At 43.7% G+C, this 20,596-nt stretch overlaps 1 protein-coding gene across 3 annotated transcripts in view; it reads left to right on the top strand.

Annotated features, from left to right (window-relative positions):
- LOC127412244 (calmodulin-lysine N-methyltransferase-like) overlaps positions 1–20,596 on the top strand; it is a 185,104-nt gene that overhangs the window by 128,087 nt on the left and 36,421 nt on the right. For 2 of the 3 annotated variants that reach the window (XM_051648466.1, XM_051648467.1), the window contains exons 6-9: positions 2,619–2,673; positions 6,359–6,443; positions 12,289–12,355; positions 14,240–14,314. In XM_051648466.1, coding sequence (XP_051504426.1) covers positions 2,619–2,673; positions 6,359–6,443; positions 12,289–12,355; positions 14,240–14,314 — 282 coding nt within the window. The remainder of the gene's footprint in view (positions 1–2,618; positions 2,674–6,358; positions 6,444–12,288; positions 12,356–14,239; positions 14,315–20,596) is intronic. The other variant, XM_051648468.1, reaches the window with a different exon arrangement.

Raw genomic sequence — 20,596 nt, 5'->3', positions numbered from 1 at the left:
TCCAGACCGCGCCTCGTTCCCTCATGGGACCTCTCTGTAGTTCTTCAGGGTCTACAGAGAGCCCCCTTTGAGCCTTTGCAGTCAGCCGAGCTTAAGGCACTCTCCTTGAAGACTGCCCAGAGCCCCTCTGCCCCAGTCTCCATGTTTGTAATAACTCCTCCCCCATTGGGTAGGATCTACCTTGAAGACTCTCCACATGGTTGGAAAGACCATGTGACATATTCTTCCACTTAAATATCCCCCCCTCTCTTTGGGTGAGGTGTGGTCTCTGTGGTGTCTTCCCCTTGGGAGGGACACCCCCCGACTAGACCTGGTGGCCCAGTTGGATAATCCCCCTTCTTTTTTAGGGAGTGGAAAAAAGGGAAGGGGAAAAGAGGCCACGATTGGGTTAAGCCTGTCTCTATCTTTTGGGTAGTCGACTTGTCCCCAAAGGGCTGTTCGACACTCATAACTATGTTGGGGGAGGTTACGTGTTGACCTGGTGTGCTGGCTATGAGGCACACAGTAGTCTGCCCACCACACACCGCCAGTTCACATAACACAGTTCAGCCAATTGTGGCGTTTCGTATAGGGACCCCTAGTGTCACTACATTGACACAACGTCGAGTGAGTGACAGATAGGGAACATCATGGTTACTTTTGCAACCTCCGTTCCCTGATGGAGGGAATGAGACGTTGTGTCCCTCCTGCCACAACGCTGAACTATCCGCTGAAATGGCCAGACCTTCGGCTCCTCAGCATAAAACCTGAATGAGTGGTTGCATACCAGCTCCTTTTATACCTGTATGTCCGGGGGAGTGGCATGCAAATACCACTCGCCAATTTTCATTGGCCTTTTATCAAAAGACCAGAGGTGTCTCGAGCTCCCAAGAGTGACCCCTAGTGTCACTACATCGACACAACATCTCGTTCCCTCCATCAGGGAATGGAGGTTACACAAGCAACCATGACGTTTTCTTAACTTAAAGGTGGAGTAAGTCATTTTAATCCAATACACTTTTTGTCAAATTCCGTGAATATCTCTTCACAGTCCGCTAGCTGTCCATTCTGTGTGTACGCTGAAAATAAATCAGGTGTTTGTACAGAGCCCTCGCTCTGTAAATGGGAAAATAAACAAAGTGGATCGGACCAATCCACACAACACTATTGCGATCACACCGCATTGGCAATTTGCATGCATGAATTTGGGAGGCGGAGCTTCTGAAGGAGCACTGAAGGGAGGGATGTGTTTGTTTGGCTGTTGAGTTCAAATATCAACAGTCTTTCTCAGGAATCGCTTACTCCACCTTTAAGGGGTTTATTTCAACCCTGGCTTAGGTCAAGTAAAAAATTTCTTCAACTTTTTGGCCACATCCACACTAATCTATTTAAGTTTGAAAACTGTTTTCAGTTGCCTAACATCGTTTTTTTCCAAAGTATGCATTAATGGAAAGCATTTTCGAAACCCTACATTTTCAGTGGAGGAAACCGCCATTCTAGTGTGGCTGAGAGTTGTAAACATTTTCTTGCTTCTTGGATTTCTTTAGCACAAAAACTTGTCCAGTCTAAATGGCCCCTAAGAAATATTTGAAATTCTGGAATATTTCTGACACTTTCATTGACTATTATTAACTCCTTTGTACAAAAGGTCAGATTTACTTACTTCCATTGAAGCACTCAAGATGCTCTTTAACATTCTCAAATTATGCTGAGTAACATGGATCATCAGGTTTTGTGTAAGCTTGTATTCAACAGAGTCCATTTAGCCCAAACGCATTAAGACATAGTTCAAATTCGCTCAAATTGTTATGCTGATAATATAATTTGTAATGATAAAAAATTAGAAAAATTGCAAAACAGAAGCATTTTCACAAGTGGACTCTTGAGCCCCACTCAAAATACCATAATGTTACCATTGGATACCATCACTGTATCATGCTAAATCAGAACAGTGATCAGTGTAAAGGAAGTTTAATTAACTTCCTGTTCCTGCTGCACCACAAATCCACATTTGCAGCAGGAAAAAGGACAATTGCGCTTCCTTTTAATTAACGCATATCCACCCTCACATGCAGAGAGAAGGAGGGAGAGGAAGGTTGAGATCAATGAGCACAGTGGAATTGCATTCAAATCAATGGCATCCCCCTACACAGGCAACTTAATTAGCATTATTGTGAAGACACAACAGCAGTCTCTCTCTGTGTCCCGCTTTATCTCTCTCTTGTCTCTCCAAATCTCTCACATTGTCCTCTTTTTATTTTTTTATTTTTTTATTTTTTTTCACTATTTCAGCTGGCAAACTTCACTCTATGCTCTAATACTCATGTACTTCAGTTTAAACTGGCAAATGCTAGTTGCTACATTGTTTGGCAACCAAACAGTCTACAGTTTGACTAATGAACAGTATTACTTGGCCAATTCTTCTAAATTGTTTATTTCGATAATTTTTATATTAATAAATATAATGCTTCATCATATTATTCATCATATACAACAATCATATTGCTGTTGCCTCCATTTTATAAAAGCAATAATCCACACAAGTCCTTGCATTACACTGATTTTACCACGGGTAAAGGGGGTTTTAGGTACTGTGCTTATTGCTGTAATGTCAAACTCTCTTTCTCTCTGTCTAACAGGGGCTCCTCGGTGTGTGAACTGGGTGGAGGGATGACATGTCTTGCTGGGCTTATGGTAAGTCAAAACTGAACACAAAAATGACAAACAGTATGCTCACACAGACAGATAATCACAGGCAAATGGGCAATTTCCATCAGCATGGGTAATCTAACATGGGCATATTGTAAGCAACATGAAATCGGCCAGCACACATTGACATTTCTACCTCAGTGGCCATAAACAAATGTAGCCCAATAGGCTAACTTCATCAAAAGCTTTCAAACACACAGGCATGCATATGCGACTGCTTTCTTTCTCTTGTCACACACACACACACACACACACACACACACACACACACACACCAGTGGCTTAGACTCTGGCTGTGTGTAGTGTATAGTAGTTTGTAGTAGCCTCTCCCGATGGACAGGCTTAACATGTTATCGATTTCGCCTTCACAAGACCAGCCTGGCCGTATCTCCCCACTCAATACCCCTGTGTTGTGACATTACGGACCTCCAGTGGATCGCCCTCTTCGCCTGCCCCCACTCCCCACTCAATCTCTTGTCTTTTTTTTACTTGCATTCCTCTCTCCTTTTCTCACATTTGACTTAGTGCTTCTGAAAGATATCATTCATCGTGCCTCACGATAAAGAATGGCTCGTCCTCTCTCCTCTGTCCTGTGCCCTACAGGATTGTGGTTTTGGCATTGGCTCTCATGTTTTTCTTGGGTGACTGGTTGGCTGCCTGCTGGTCTTGATGCCCATATGGCTAGTTGGTGGTGCAGGCCCCGTGACCTGACACTTGGCCACAGGGCAAAAAACACTGCATCACTCTGGAACAAGATGGATATTTCTGCTAAAACGGTCTTATTTTTTCAGTGCCTGTCCCCTTCTTATTGTTTGTTTAAAACAATGAAATAATACCTTTTTTTATTTTATTAATAACTGCAAAAACTTAATATATCAGTAGCTGACACTTTGAACTGTATCAAAACAAAAGTTTTGGTGAAAAATTGCATATTGAATGTCACAGCTTGCTGAAGTCACACAAAATTCATCACAAAGAAAAGTCTATGTTTAAAAATCTATATTTAACCCACTGACTGCCATTGTTTGCCAAGTCAAACAAAATTAACCCCACAACAAAAACATTTTTTTAAATGAAGATTTTTATAATCATTGACTTCCTAAAAATACTTTCAAGGAGGGAAAAAAAGAAAAATACATAATCAGTGTCAATGCTTGGGTCTCTGGGGGTTAAAGGGACAATTGACCCAAAAATAAAAATCCTGTTATAATTCACTCAGCCTCATCCCATTCCAAATTCATATGACTTTCTTTTGTATGTGGAACACAAAATAAGATTTTAGGCAGAATATTAGTCTCAGTCACCATTCACTTTCATTGTTTGGAAATAGGATGCAATGAATGTGATGGTGAGTCTGGTGACTGAGACAAACATTTTGCCTAACATCTCCTTTTGTGTTCCACAGAAGAAAGAAAGTGATACGTGTTTGGAACAACAAAAGGGTGAGTAACTTATGACAGAATTTAATTTTTTTAGTAAAATGTCCATTTAAAGACTAAATAAATCAGAAATCACACCAAAAAATCAGTACAAAATAGTCGACTTGTCAATTAGTACATTAGTTATGTTACTAGTTTACACTTTGTTACACTCTCTGTTAACACAGCATTGTCAGACTTGCCAGAAACAGGAAAGACCTCTGAAGCAGCACAGCGTATTGTGAGCGATTTACAAAATGGAAACACTGATTTGCTGACGAGCTGGTTATTATTCTGGACAACTAGTCAGCTAGTAAAAATTAGTAGTCATGCAAGCCCTAGCACAGATATATACATTCACTCTCAGAACAAAATACTGAACTGTACCTTAAAAGGATGGTATACCTCAAGGGGACCTTTGTCCCTCTAGATAGGCTAGTTATAACTCATTTAGAAAGAACATTTATAACTCAGTTTGGGTACATAATTGAAACCTAAGGACCTATTGTGTGCTTTTAACCTCATGCAACCCCACGTACACATGCGCTGATGTTGTAATTTGGCTTTGCTATATGCAACGCATAATTTAAATTCATTTAAACCAACTGATCTCAGTTCAGAAGATTCTTGGCTGTCAGTGAAGGGTTAAACTTTTGATGCACCAAGTCATGTGACAAAACAGCATGGCTCTGATCACAGCGGAGTTTGTCTTTGTGAGAAACGCCAACAAAACTACATTTGGTGAGAAACCTAATTACGTTTTTTAATTGAAACCTGTTTGAGTCAAAAGATTAGAGTCTCTAGTTTCATACGAAATGCCATTTTTAAAATCTGAGCGATTCATCGCAAAACGCCACACAACTAAATACAATGTACACTAATGTGTACCTTAGCACATATTTTCAAGAGAAATCCTATATTTACTGTGCATTATCACAGTAAAAGCTGAAACATGTTGCTTTCAGAGGCTTTATATGGAGTTAGGATGAAAATAAGTTGCATTTCAAACTGTTCTGAGACCAGTGCAGACAGACAGCACACTGGAGGTTAAGTCATTCACTAAATAGGGAGCATCCTATAGCTTTCCTATGCATCTAAGTGCATTCACTCCTAAAATCCGACCAAAAGTTCATTCGGGCTGCAGATGTTTGGACCACTCAACATGTTTGGCAGACATGGGACAATGGAAATCAGACATAGATTCAGAATTTATAATGTATAATTTTATTTTAACATGGTTGACAGTGATTTGATGATGCTGGCCTTTACTTTGAATCAGAATTATTTATGCTAATTTCTGATGTACTGTCTGTTACGTCTCAAAAACATGAATAACCAACACTCCTGAAAACATAATAACAATTTGATTTTAAAAAATCTGGCTTTCTATGACTTGATATTATTTAAAATTTCACAGTTTAGTCCTACTGTCCACATATGTTGACATATATTTTTAGGAAAATTATTTGCTCTAGAAGTTTTTTTTTTTTTTTGCATGTTTATTAGGTCCTACTAGTTACAAATCAAAAAGGGAAATGCAAAATGTACACAGAAGTCATGCTCAGGTCTCAGGAGGCTAAAGGTACATTTATATGTTTTGTTCCTGTGTACCTTTTTATTCTGACAGTGTATCTGCTTTCAAAACCAAAAAATAACAAATCTCAACACCGCTTTTACTGTCTCTGCCCACTGCGCCCTCTCCAAACAACTGTTACACCAGCACTCTGAATAAGACGACTACTTGAATAAAAAGACTGTATAAAAAGAGGCGAGAAAGAGCTGACAGTGGAGCAACACAAAAGGCAGAGGCTTCGCAGTGCAAAGTTATATGAAGGGCATCAGGCAGGCCTGGCGAGCTGAGTAAGGAGTGACAGCAGAGCGCGATGGCCCCGCCTGATAAACGCCACACTGCAAATGAAAGGCTCGGCGCTCACCATCATCCCCTGTCACAATGCAATTACCCAACAGAGTGATAGCAAGATAGAGGGCTCCCAGCCACCGGGAATGATAAAAGTATTGACTGATTTGATTGCATGATTAAAATAATGCAGACGTAAAATGAAAAAAGTGGCACCAAGACAGAGATGGATGAGAAGGAGCAGAGAGTGAAAGGGAAAGAGAGGGTGGTCGTTTGGTGAAGCAGGGCTTTAAAAACCTATGGTGTGTGGTGTACCTTGTGGTGAGGATGTCTTGCTTTTGTTTTTATTTATTTATTTGTTTGTTTATTTCTTATCCTTCTCTTTTTTCTGCAGATTGCGGTTTGTGCTGATGTGAAGGAAGTGCTGCTATCTGATGGGAACGAGAAGGCAATTCAAAGTATCTTTGTGTTGTGTACCAGTATGTGTGTGTTTCAGAAGAACTATTCCAAATATCACTATCATTATTTCATTATTAGCATTATTTACAATATCATTATTTTTAAGAGATACAGTATTGGTGCCCTGAAACGATATATTTGGTGTATATAGTCTCATTAAAGGTTGTTTTTGAGAGCTTAGCACAAAAAATTTAGAACGTGGAGAGAATCTGAGGTAAATAGGGGTTAGTTCAACAAAAAATAAAATTCTGTCATCATTTACTCACCCTCATGTTGTTGCAAACCCGTATGACTTTCTTACTTCTGTAGCACACAAAAGGAGATGTTAGGCAGGATGTTAGTCTCATTCTCTTTGAATGCTGACTGAGGGTGTCATTTTGCCTTACTGTATGTACATCTCCATAAAAATTAATACAGGTTTGAAACAACATAAGGGTAAGTAAATGATGACAGAATTTTATTTTTTGTTGAACTAACCCCTATTTACCTCAGATTTCTCTCCACGTTCTTCACACTTTCACATCACACACATTTAATCAGCCATTCTTAACATGCGCTCCCTCAAAGACAACCATCACACACACCTCGACATATCTGAGTGTGAGGCAAATCATCCAGCTGACACCCGAAACCTGCATTTAGCATGTTTAATACATATTCATGTCACTGAAGGCTACCACTGTGTGTGTTGACTCACCTGCTCCTTGTCTCTCACCCTCTCCCTCCTCTTCCATTCCTCTATTGACTTTTCCTTTTGCCAGGAGCATAGATGAAGCTTAAACAGGTGACAGGGCCCAGCTCAAACCTTATTTCTTCAATCCTTTTCTTCTATTTTTTGTATTCCTGCTCTCCATTCCTCATCTTCCCATTGCAAACACTCGATTAGAAAGCCATGTTGCTGGGCATACAAAGGCAGGAAAAACGGAGACGATAGAAGTGACAGCAAAACGTCACAAAATTACCGTGTCTACGTTCATTAGTACAACAGCCAGTGCTGCCACTACAATGAGCTTTTATTGAATATCTCAAAGACTCAAAGAACAATGGCCGTGGCATAAAATTAACAAAATTCCTCATTGAGAGGAGATTGGTTTAAAAGAAAATCTAGGGAAAGGGAGCAGAACAAGATAATCAGAAAAGATGTACTGAAAACATTCGGAATCTGTCTCTAAAGAATTTCTTGTAATAGAGAGTGAAAAGACTTGCAGCAGGCTGATAGAGCATTAATTGGCAGTGCTTTGTTTGAGAGATGTGTCTGGCATAATAGAACGCTGAGAGATCTGATGATCAGACAGGGCGAGGAAAGGACAATTTTTGCTTGGGAGAACCGTATACCGGTGGTGTTTTCTTTTTTTTTGAGGCAATGTTGTCACACTATATGGGGTAAGTTGTCACAGTGAAACCTGCCATTAAACTAGTTTAGTAGGTTTCATGTGAAAATTTGTTGGGACATTTTTCCCCCTAGCAAATCAAAATATACATATTATACAGCCTATTTAAGGCTTTTCTGATTTTTTTTTTTTTATAAATTATGAGGCACAAAACGATTCAAGAAACAGCAAAAATGGAAAAGGTAACTCACAAAAATATAAAAACATTGTTTTGGTTTATAAATATTGTAATTGATAAATATAAATGTATGACAATTAAAACAACCTGCCCCGATAAAACATGTGACAACATGCCCTGACCTGAATTTCATGAAAAATACCTTTGTCCTAAGTAAACCTTTCAGTAAATATTCACCTTCAAAATATAGTTGACTCTTGCCTGAAGTATGCCAGTGTGGTTTGATTATGTTTATGTTTACCCAAGACAAAAATTATTACAATATAAGATGATTTTGAGGTAGTTGTTTAAAACCAACATACAAAACCTCTGCTAGAGAAAGCACACATTTGCGCAATTGCATTTTAAATTACATTTATGCATTTAGCAGATGCTTTTATCCAAAGCGACTTACAGTGCACTTGTTACTGAGACAATCCCCCCAGAGCAACCTGGAGTAAAGTGCCTTGCTCAAGGTCACAATGGTGGTGGCTGTGGGGACCGAACCAACTAAAAAACTAGCAGATTACTAGTTATGTGCTTTAGCCCACTACGACACCACCACACACACTTGAGGCAATTGGACTCTTATCATTACAGATTACCTTGTGACAACTAGCCCCTGTCTCATTATACAGTGAATGGGGAGTCTCACAAAATGCTGAAAGTGTGCGTGAATCAGCTCTTACCTCTGACTGCTTGTTAAAAAGACTGGCTGGACTCAGATTAATGCCCTGCATCTGTAATTGAGAGACCTTACTGTTAACTGCTACATTTCAGTACTCACACACTGATAAGTTCTTTAATGATTGCTGCACTGGGGATCTTTAGATGCTAACAAGCAGCATTGTTTCTTCCTACCTGTGTATGTGTTGTCTAAAAACTTTGTAAGACAATATACAGTGGCCCATATAAAAAGTTTTTTGGACACTAAAGCTGCATTTAAAAAATGTAAAAATGACATTACATTAGATAACAAAATATTCAACCAAATAGCATCTGCACACAAATGATGCTAGAACGTTTCTCAGAATAAACACTCATCATTTTGTCATTTACTGAAAACCAGCAGGTCTCTATTTGATTTTTTTAGTGAATGTTTGATGTCTAATTCACATAGGTCTCCTAGCAGAGTAGCCACAGGTGAAGTTCATCACATTAACTATGAACATTTTCCACTAATGTTTAACAACCAGAAAGTTTACAGTTAGTTTTTGTCTTTATTTTGAACACTGTATCTATAGTTTTATAATATAAACCTAACAAACTTTTTGTGAAATGCTTTGCTTGAAACATGTTTGTGCCGTGAAAACCCTAATAAGTTGACAATGGTGTCTCCAAAACTTGTGTAATCAATTTCACTTTACTTGGTGACTAAATAGAATGAACTTAATTATTTAAGTTGAGGTAGCAAGATGCAAGTAGACTTAACTCAGATTTGCTATTTAAATGTTGTTTCTACTTAATAATTTTAATTGAATTGACTCAAACTGAAGTCATACATTTACACAGCTCAAATAAAGTAGATTATAACTGATTCTAGGTGAATAATATAATAAACTTAATTCTCCAATAAATGCATAGACACCTGTACTTCAGTTGCACATGCACAATGAGAACTGAGATAGTGTTATCAGAGTGTAATTTGACCAAAGTGGACACAGATCACCCTAATGGTGACATTGCACAAAACAACTATTTGCAAAAAAAAAAAATAAATCAAAAAAATAAAAACATACATAATACAACAAAAGAGCAAAAACATCTATGAATCCTTAATAACAACTATTTATATGCCTCTATAAGTTCCCTTTGAACAAGGAAACATTATTAAATAATTCAAGCACAAGGCACTATGGGTATTCCCAATAGCCTCAATTTTGTACTCAATTGTTTGAGTTATTAACACTTAAAATCTTAAGTCTATGGATTTTTAAGAAACGTAAGTTCAAGGAACATAGATTTTTTAGTATGAGCCCAAAACTTGACATTTTAAGTAATGTTTAATTAAGACAACTTGATTTTCCAGTAATGACAACTTCAGGGTTTACAGTGTTCTATATTTCTTTAACAAAAAGTAACAACATTTTTAAGTGTGGCTTAAGTGTCCAGATACTTTTGGGGCTGTATGCACAGGTATTACACAAATAGTGATGTGGTGTGCATTTTTGGTCATATTGTGTCTATTTAGCTTTGGTTACTTAAAAAAAAAAAAAAAGAGAGAGAGACAGAGGCAGACAGGAAGAGACGGTAGCAGACCTCTTCCCTAGTGGTCTTTTCCTGATAGGATTACACTGTAAGCTTTCCACTCTGTCTCTCCTTAGCAGCTGATCGCAACAGTGTAACACGCACACCCAGCCACCTCTCCTCCTGCCCTCTTTCATCGAGGGATTTGCCCTCCATTCCAGCGCTATAGATTGGATTTGCTACGGCTGTTTTTCATGGAGTGAGAGAGAGAAAGCTGGTGGAAAAAGCGAGAAATCGTAATTGAATTAGTTTAAAACTGTTAAAGGGTCTTTTCATAGATGCACTGACATTAATCCCACAGTATAACCGCAAAGGGTGGAGGCCCATCTAAAGAGATGGCCACAGGTAAAAGCGTCCCTATTGATTACCTATGGCAATGCTTTGCATGAGTTGGTTTTGAGCTCAGTGGTAATCTGGGTGTGAAGAGAGAAGGGTTGGGAGAGTTTACGGAAGGAAACAGACTATGTAGGTTGATGTCATATGAGAGGATTTGTAATGATAGAGAACCGTAACATGGTCAAACAGGAAATCAGCTCAGTGTAAAGATCAGAAGGATCAAGAATATGTTCTCTGATGGATTAACAATGAACCATACATCATTCAACACATGTATACAGTAGCCATAAAAACTATTTGTACACTTAAGTTGCACTTTAAAAAATATATATAAATATATATTTTGCATTAGGAAAAAAAATAACAAAGTAAAATGCATCTGCAAACAAATGATGCTAGCCCTTTTCTCAGACCAAACTTCACTTCTGAGACATTTTTGCAATGAGTTTGAATCAAATGGTCCATTTAGTAAATATGTAATGGTGTCCTAGCAGAGTAAACACAGCTGTAGTTAATCACATTAACTAGACATGTTCCACTAAGTTTGACAACCAGAAAGTGTCCAAATACTTTTTGTCTTCATTTCGACCAGTATATTGTTTTAGCTTTTTCTGAACAAACGTCTTTTTTATATATTTTTGCTTGCAATGTGTGCTTGTTCTTTCTTTCTTCAAAATGAATGTCAGTTGGTTTGACATTTTGTTATCTAATGCAATGACATTGAGCCCTTCTTAAAGGGATAGTTCACACAAAAAATGTAAATTCTCTCATCGTTTACTCACCCTCATGCCTTTCCAGATGTGTATGACTTTCTTCTGCTGAACAAAAACGAAGATATTTAGAAGAATATTTTATCTCTGTAGGTCCATACAATACAAGTTAATGGTGACTAGACCTTTCAAGCTCCAAAATCACATAAAGGCAGCATAAAAGTAATACTCCAGTGGTTAAATCCATGTCCCCAGAAGCGATATAATTGGTGTGAGTGAGAAACAGATTAATATTTAAGTCCTTTTTTACTATAAATCTACACTTTCAGTTTCACTATTACATTCACATTCTGAAAGTAAAAGTGAAACTGAAAGTGTAGATTTATAAAGTGAAATATTGATCTGTTTCTCATCCAAAGTAATTGCATCACTTCAGAAAACATATATTAAACCACTGAAGTCATATGTATTTCATTTTTGGGTGAACCAACCCTTTAAATGTCCACTTTTTGGGGCCCATTGTATTTGTTTGTTTTTGGGGGGGGGGGATTCCCAATGCGCTCTAAGTCCTCTTAGTGGCATAGTGACTCGCCTCAATCCGGGTGGCAGAGGACAAATCTCAGTTGCCTCCACGTCTGAGACTGTCAATCTGCGCTTGTTGAGCGCGTTACCCACGGAGACCTAGCGTGTGTGGAGGCTTCACACTATTCTCCGCGGCATCCACGCACAACTCACCACGCACCCCACCGAGAGCGAGAACCAGATTATAGCGACCACGAGGAGGTTAACCCAACATGACTCTACCCACCCTAGCAACCGGGCCAACTGGTTGCTTAGGAAGCCTGACTGGAGTTACTCAGCACTCCCTGGATTCGAACTCATGACTCCAGGTGTGGTAGTCAGCGTCTTTACTTGCTGAGCTACCCAGGCCCCCACTGTATTTCTTCTTAAGAAAATATGTGATTTGCCTTTTGTGACAGTTTTTAGTTGTGAAACATTGTTTTTGTCTTGACTAATGCATCAGATGTGCACAGCGTAATAGAGAGGAACAGACAAGATGGGCTTTTCCTCTCTGCCAACGTGTCCAGCAGGTAAGAGCTCTCTCACACACACCTACAAACATATCTGACACATTGAACTCTCCATCACTCATAACAAAACAACCTGAGAACTAATATTGCAGATCTCTTATGTCAATACAGTTTCAAGTGTTGTTTTTCACTGACTACATGAAGTATAGGAAAATAGGAAAGTGTGTTTGGGTAAAGTGGCATTTACGACACTTGTGTTTGGGACATAATAGTGTCAATAAATAGGCAAAAATTAGGTCGCAAGGCTTCGTGTCACTCCCTGAACCCGGTAACGAGGTATCCGTGAGTGCTAGAATTACACGCTGAGACGCATCCAGGCAGAGCAATGATGAGCCACTCTCCATGATTGAATGCCCTCATCTAGAAAAATCTAACACACACACAAACACCCCTCTCTCGCATTTGCCAAAACACAGCTCATCCACTGTGCACACCATCACGCAAATGCATTATCACCTAAAAACTAATTTTGGCACTCAGTGATCTAACCACTCTCTCCCCCTCTCCTCTTCTCTCTGTTTCTTGTCATACTTCCCCCTCCCTGATTATTTACACTGGGCTGATGAAGTGAAAGAGTAAACGTATAATTAGCCTGCATTACTTTGATTGTTTTCTTTAGAGATTAGGCTTCCTGTCAGAGCACGCGGTTTGAGTGGGGTGAAGGTCGCGCGTGATTGGATGAGGGAGGGTGGGGGGAGAGATTCGCTTTCTCAAGTCAGTGAATTAGCGGTGTGGACCCCCGCTGAGAGAGGAGATTGTATTTCCATAAGACATAATTTTTGTTTACTGACTGTTAATAATGGCTAATTAATAATCAGATTTGCTTGCCTGAAAACTGGCCCTAGCACTTAAAGAAAAGAGAGAAGATGTCTGCTGGAAGACAACAGTGCAAATAAAAAAAAGTGTCAGGTGTGTGAAATGTCTAAACCCTACTTTGGACCATGGATGTAACCAGATATTCAAGATTGGGGATCACCAGACGGCCATTGAATAGCCCATATGGTCAATCATTAATCTTTAAATTGGGGGCGATGTGCCCCCTTAATAGTCAGGTTTCCATCCAAGTTGTGAAGTATTATTGATGCGATAATTCTGGACATTGCAAAACAACAATTTGCGAATAAAGCGGCGTTTTCATCCCATGTGTTCAAGAGAACAAAATTGTCACTTTGACACATATCGTCACTAATCATCACAAAATTGGTGTGAAATGGAAATGAAAGTTGTAACCACTGGAGAAGCCTCTGTACCTCTTTTTAAAAATGTAATTAATTGCAGTTTGGATTGTACAGACGCTTTGATGAACTTCATGTTTGCTAATGATCTGCGGTAGATGCCTTGTGTCTGGGAACAGAGTATCAGACAGTTCTGTGAGGTAATAGGAGCCAATCATTTTAACGATAGGCCTTGGCTCCGGCATTTCAGTATGACCAGAGCAACATTTGCGATAATATCAGTCCGCTGGTTGGTCTAGTTATAAGCGAATTATACAGTCACAAGATTTTTCAATGCAGTCTCATTTAGGAATTTATTCGATAATGTGTTTTCATTGTAGTTTATGCACATGTCCTCTTACCGAATTTTCCACCGCAAACTACTACATAAAAGTTTCTGCGCATTTTGGAAACTTTATTTGCATCTTGGTGTTTCCATTCAGCATTTTTTATGCAATAATAAAAATTTGCATAAAATTGTGTGGTTGGAAACCCAGTTAGTGTAAATAGTGATTACAGCCCTGCTCGGGACACTTCATTGTTAGTGTTTGAGGGATTGTGGGTGTCAGGGATGAACGATACAGTGTGCAACAGGGTTTATGACACTGAGTGCTATCATCCCGATTCTTCATAAACACATAGACACCGTCACTGTTCTGTCCTCTTTCAGGGTGATGAGATGGGACAATGAAGCTGATGTGTCTGCTCTGGAGGGTCGCTTTGATGTGGTGATGTGCGCTGACTGGTAGGTTGACCCTTTTGTTGAACTGTCAACTCTTCAGAGATCCACTGTCGGCTGGTATACCGTCACCTTAAGCATGACACCCATACAATCCTAACAGAATTGTGCATGGCACCTCTACAACAAACCTTTCAGAACTTTTTCCTTACAATTTCAATGACACACTTTCTATCATTGAGAAATACCACCTGTTTCTGAGGCACTATTTACATCAGTGTTTTCGTAAACAGTTCATGTTTACTGGCACAGAGAATCTGTGCATCTCTTCAAACCAGGCTTTCTTTTACAGCTATTACAAAATAAATATTTTATCTCACCCTTTACTAGCATCTCCAGACACAATATGTCTACACCCTCAATAAGAGTGTGCACCTTGTTGTCCCAGTGATGTGGCATTAATATTCTTGCGCCTGTAACGCTTATCAGATGGCAGCCATCAGCTTGAGGATGGCATTGCGTTATTTCCCCTCCGCCAACTCCGCCAGGCATTTCCATTTTTCAGAAATTGCCTCTTTTTCATGCTTGGCGTCCCAGCAAATGGATGTCTTAGGCAAATTGCAAATAATTATGTCTGTGCAAGGAGAGAGGGAGAGAAAGCGAGATTGTGAAGCAATACAAACATTTCAATTAGCCAGGTCCTGAACATGTGGAACCATTGTTTTTTTCTTCTTTAGTGTATCTGTGTGTGTGCATTGTTGCATGTGCATTACACAAGCCTTTTACGCTCATTTGGAAGTAAATTTTATTACTGGTACATTCAGACTTCATTATGTAATGCAAAATAATTTAATGTTACTCCAAATGGCAATGTCATGTTTTGGAAATGCAACTTAGAATCCTGTGTTCAAAGATAAACAGTATTCAGTTGTCTCAAAACTGGCTAAAAACAGCTTTCCTGGATCAGATTACTTCATCTGAAACTATGTAGTACATTGTCCAGCATCATGGAATGTTAAACCAATCATATTAGGATTCAGATCACTGCAACCAGCGGTGGAAGTCATCCAAAAATGGGCAGAGAGGATTGTTCTCTCTAATTACAAATGGCCACAGGGTCCGAAATTAACTTTTTAGCCCACCAGCCAAGGTGGCTGGTAGATGAAAGATTTTACCAGCCAGTCAAATTTCTTACCGGACATTTTTTTTATTTGTTTTTTATTGCATTTTACAAGTGGATTTTACAGACATGAGAGACAAATAAACAATACTGTAAGCATGTTTTAAAGTGAACTGCTTTTTTAAAGAATTGTATTGTTCTTTGTTTATTATTATTTATGAAATATTTAATTGCCAGATAGTCCATTTAGAATTATTTTTCAGATTATTCACTTATTACAACAAAAATATTCGTATTTTAAACTACAAGTTGTCATGAATGATCAGTAAGTAACTCTCATGAGTCTCATGAGCACATAACGTCATGGTTACTGGTGTAACCTCCGTTCCCTGATGGAGGGAACGAGACGTTGGTGTCGATGTAGTGACACTAGGGGTCACTCTTGGGAGCCCGAGACACCTCTGGTCTTTGATAAAAGGCCAATGAAAATTGGCGAGTGGTATTTGCATGCCACTCCCCCGAACATACGGGTATAAAAGGAGCTGGTATGCAACCACTCATTCAGGTTTTACGCTGAGGAGCCGATATAAGGTCCGGCCATTTCAGCGGGTAGTTCAGCGTTGTGGCAGGAGGGACCAACGTCTCGTTCCCTCCATCAGGGAACGGAGGTTACACCAGTAACCATGACGTTCCCTATCTGTCACTCACTCGACGTTGGTGTCGATGTAGTGACACTAGGGGTCCCTATACAAAACGCCACAAGGCTGAACTGTGTTACGTGAACTGGCGGTGTGTGGTGGGCAGACTTGCTGTGTGCCTCATAGCCAGCACACCAGGTCGACACGTAACCTCCCCCAACACAGTTATGAGTGTCGAACGGCCCTTTTTGGGGACAAGTCGACTACCCAGAGATAGAGACAGGCTTAACCCAGTCATGGCCTCTTTCCCCTTCTCTTTTTCCACTCCCTAAAAAAGAAGGGGGATTATCCGACTGGGCCGCCAGGTCTAGTCGGGGGGTGTCCCTCCCAAGGGGAGGACACCGCGGAGACCACACCTCGCCCCAAGAGAGGGGGGATATTTAAGTGGAAGAATACATCACATGGTCTTTCCAACCATGTGGAGAGCCTTCAAGGTAGATCCTACCCAATGGGGGAGGAGTTACTACAACATGGAGACTGAGGGGCTCTGCCCAAGGAAGACGCAGTTTGCCAGTAGGGAAACGAACTAGCGGAAGATATAGATCGCATGGGGTTAGCCTTACAGGGAACCGCCACATGCGGAGCACCTACCCCAGAACCGGGCTCTTAGTTAGCGCGTGTACTGGGCCGGCAGCGAGTCTCTCCGAAAACTCGACTGCCACAGGGCTCGGAGGAAGTCAACCAGGGAACAACCTTTGTGAACACTACTGGGAATTAACAGCGCACGTCTTCAGCTCAAAAGGAGGTGGAAGGCGCTATGTGCAAGCGATACACCCGGCCGGCTATCCCGGGCTTATCCGCTTGTGTTGCGTGCCACTACCTGGGACGAAACCGGTTCCACCCGGAGGTTGTAGAACCTTGCAAAGGTGTTGGGTGTTGCCCAGCCCGCTGCTCTACAAATGTCTGTTAGAGAGGCACCTCTGGCCAGAGCCCAAGAAGCCGCCACACCCCTGGTAGAATGGGCCCGTAGCCCTACCGGGGGCGGCATGTCTTGGGCGAGATATGCCATAGATATGGCATCAACAAGCCAGTGGGCGATCCTCTGCTTGGAGACAGCGCTTCCTTTCCGCTGTGCACCGAAGCAGACAAAGAGCTGCTCAGAGAGTCTAAAGCTCTGCGTGCGATCCAAATAGATGCGCAAAGCGCGCACCGGACACAGCAACGCCAGGGCTGGGTCTGCCTCCTCCTGGGGCAGCGCTTGCAGGTTCACCACCTGGTCTCTAAAAGGAGTGGTGGGAACCTTGGGCACATAGCCCGGTCGGGGGTCTCAGGATCACGTGAGAATAGCCCGGACCGAACTCCAGGCACATTTCGCTGACAGAGAATGCTTGCAGGTCACCTACCCTCTTGATGGAAGTGAGCGCAGTCAGGAGGGCAGTCTTCAAGGAGAGTGCCTTAAGCCCGGCTGACTGCAAAACTCAAAGGGGGCTCTCTGTAGACCCTGAAAAACTACAGAGGTCCGATGAGGGAACAAGGCGTGGCCTGGAGGGATTCAGCCTCCTGGCGCCTCTTAGGAACCTGATGATCAGATCATGCTTCCCTAAGGACTCACCGTCGACTGCGTCATGGCGTGCTGCTATGGCAGCAACGTACACCTTCAAGGTGGAAGGGGACAGCCTCCCTTCCAACCTCTCTTGCAGGAAGGAAAGCACTGATCTGACTGCGCACCTCTGGGGGTCTTCCTGATGGGAAGAACACCACTTAGCGAACAGACACCACTTAAAGGCATACAGGCGCCTCGTAGAGGGAGCCCTAGCCTGAGTGAATGTGTCTACCACCGCAGGTGGGAGACGGCTTAGGTCTTCCGCGTCCCGTCCAGGGGCCAGACATGGAGATTCCAGAGGTCTGGGCGCGGGTGCCGAATGGTGCCCCTTCCCTGAGAAAGAAGGGCCTTTCTCAGGGGAATTTGCCCGGGGGAGCTGTCACGAGGAGCGTGAGGTCCGAGCACCACGTCTGGGCGGGCCAGTAGGGTGCTTACCAGGACGACCTTCTCCTCGTCCTCCCTGACCTTGCACAGGGTCTGTGCGAGCAGGCTCACTGGGGAAAACGCATATTTGCGAATGCCAGGGGACCAGCTGTGCCAGCGCGTCTATGCCGAGGAAGGCCTCGGTGAGGGCGTACCAGAGCGGGCAGTGGGAGGATTCTTGGGAGGCGAACAGGTGCACCTGTGCCTGACTGAATCGACTCCAAATCAGCTGGACCACCTGAAGGTGGAGTCTCCACTCTCCCCTGCGGGGAACCTGCCGTGACAGCGCGTCCGCTGTAACGTTGAGGTTGCCCGGGATATGAGTGGCTCGCAGCGACTTGAGGTGCTGCTGACTCCGGAGGAGGAGACGGCGGGCGAGTTGTGACATACAGCGGGAGCGCAGACCGCCTTGGCGGTTGACATATGCTACTGCTGCCGTGCTGTCTGTCCGAACTAGCACGTGCTTGCCCTGGATCAACGGCCGGAACCTCCGCAGGGCGAGCAGAATTGCCAGTAACTCGAGGCAGTTGATGTGCCAACGCAGCCGCGGACCCGTCCAGAGGCCGGTGGCTGCGTGCCCGTTGCAAACAGCGCCCCAGCCCGTCTTGGAGGCGTCTGTCGTGACCACGATGCGCCTGGAGACCAGTTCTAGAGGAACACCTGCTCGTAGAAACGAGAGGTCGGTCCAAGGGCTGAAAAGACGGTGACAGACCGGTGTAATGGCCACGCGGTGTGTCCCGTGGCGCCATGCCCGTCTCGGGACTCGAGTCTGGAGCCAGTGCTGAAGCGGCCTCATATGCATCAACCCGAGCGGGGTGGCCACCGCCGAGGACGCCATATGCCCCAGGAGCCTCTGAAAATGTTTCAGTGGAACCGCTGTTTTCTGTTTGAACGCCTTCAAACAGGCCAGCACCGACTGGGCGCGCTCGTTCATAAGGTGCGCCGTCAAGGAGACTTGAGTCCAACTCCAAACCGAGAAAAGAGATGCTCTGAACCGGGAGGAGCTTGCTCTTTTCCCAGCTGACCCGAAGCCCTAGTCGGCTGAGGTGTGAGAGCACCAGGTCCCTGTGTGCGCATAACCCGTCTCGAGAGTGAGCTAGGATTAGCCAGTCGTCGAGATAGTTGAGAATGCGAATGCCCACCTCCCTTAACGGGGCAAGGGCAGCCTCTGCGATCTTCGTAAAGACGCGAGGAGACAGGGACAGGCCGAAAGGGAGGACTTGTACCGATACGCCTGACCCTCAAACACAAACCGCAGGAAGGGTCTGTGTCGAGGAAGGATCGAGACGTGAAAGTACGCATCCTTCGGGTCTACCGCCGCGAACCAATCTTGATGCCGGACGCTCGCTAGAATGCGTCTTTGCGTCAGCATCTTGAACGGGAGTCTGTGTAAGGCCCGGTTCAGTACTCGCAGGTCCAAGATTGGCCGCAACCCACCGCCTTTTTTCGGTACAATGAAGTAGGGGCTGTAAAACCCCCTCTTCATCTCGGCTGGAGGGACAGGTTCTATCGCGTCCTTCCGTAGGAGGGTAGCGATCTCCGCGCAAGGTAGCAGCGTTTCCATCTTTCACCAAGGTGAAGTGGACACCGCTGGACCTGGGCGGATGCCCAGCGAAGTGAATCGTGCAGCCGAGTCGGACGGTCCGGACCAGCCCTCGCGACGGACTGGAAAGCGCAAGCCATGCACCCGAGTTCCGCGCAAGGGGGACCAAAGGGACAACGTCATCGGATGTACCGGCGGGTGGGGCCTCGCGGCGGGGCGGAGCCTGAGGTGCCACACCCCATCGTGGCCGTGCTGAGTCAGAGGACATCGAAGCACCTACCTGGCTCCTTGTGACCACCCCCGGAACAGCCTGGGACGGGGGAGGAAGAGGCCTGTCCTCATGACCCGTGGAGACTGTCACATCGGGGGCAGATTTGTGCCACAGCTGGGCGCTCAGGGCGGGAGACCGCCGCTGGAGCGCCAACCTGCCAAATGGAGTGGTGGACGGTGGTCGTGATGCCAGCCGTACACACCGAATATGTGACCCAGGGAACAAGGAAACCACTCTTGCGGAGCTCTTGAGTACTGCAGCCACTTGGGCATGCAGCGCAATTAAATGCAAAAGGTAACAAAAAGAAGATCTGCTTACCAGCTCCAGAGCAGCGGGTTTCGTTGTCCCTGGGTCGCCCGTCTCAGGGGCGCTTCGAAGACCTCCGTGGGTTCTTCGGTGCCGGCTGTGAGACGGGTGGCGTCGGCTTCCTGCGGTGGGCTCCACGCCGGGGCCGGGCCGGAGGGGCGGGCTGCGGCGGAGCCGGTGCAGTCACCGCAGGGGGACGCCCTCGGCGATGAGTAGATGGGGGGATCTTGAGCCACGCCGGGGCAGGACAAGCCGGCTAGCACCCATCTACTGCTCTACCATCGAGAACTGCTGGGCAAAGTCCTCGACAGTGTCGCCGAATAGGCCCGCCTGGAAAATGGGGGCAGCAAGGGATCGTGTCCTGTTGGCCTCACCCATCTTGACCAGGTTGAGCCAAAGGTGGCGCTCCTGGACCACTAGTGTGGCCATCGTCCGCCCGGGAGA

This window comes from Myxocyprinus asiaticus, chromosome 21, assembly GCF_019703515.2.
Source record: "Myxocyprinus asiaticus isolate MX2 ecotype Aquarium Trade chromosome 21, UBuf_Myxa_2, whole genome shotgun sequence".
In the NCBI taxonomy this organism is placed as follows: domain Eukaryota; kingdom Metazoa; phylum Chordata; class Actinopteri; order Cypriniformes; family Catostomidae; genus Myxocyprinus; species Myxocyprinus asiaticus.
Note: the sequence above shows the minus strand (reverse complement) of the source record. Positions and strands in the feature narration are given on the sequence as shown.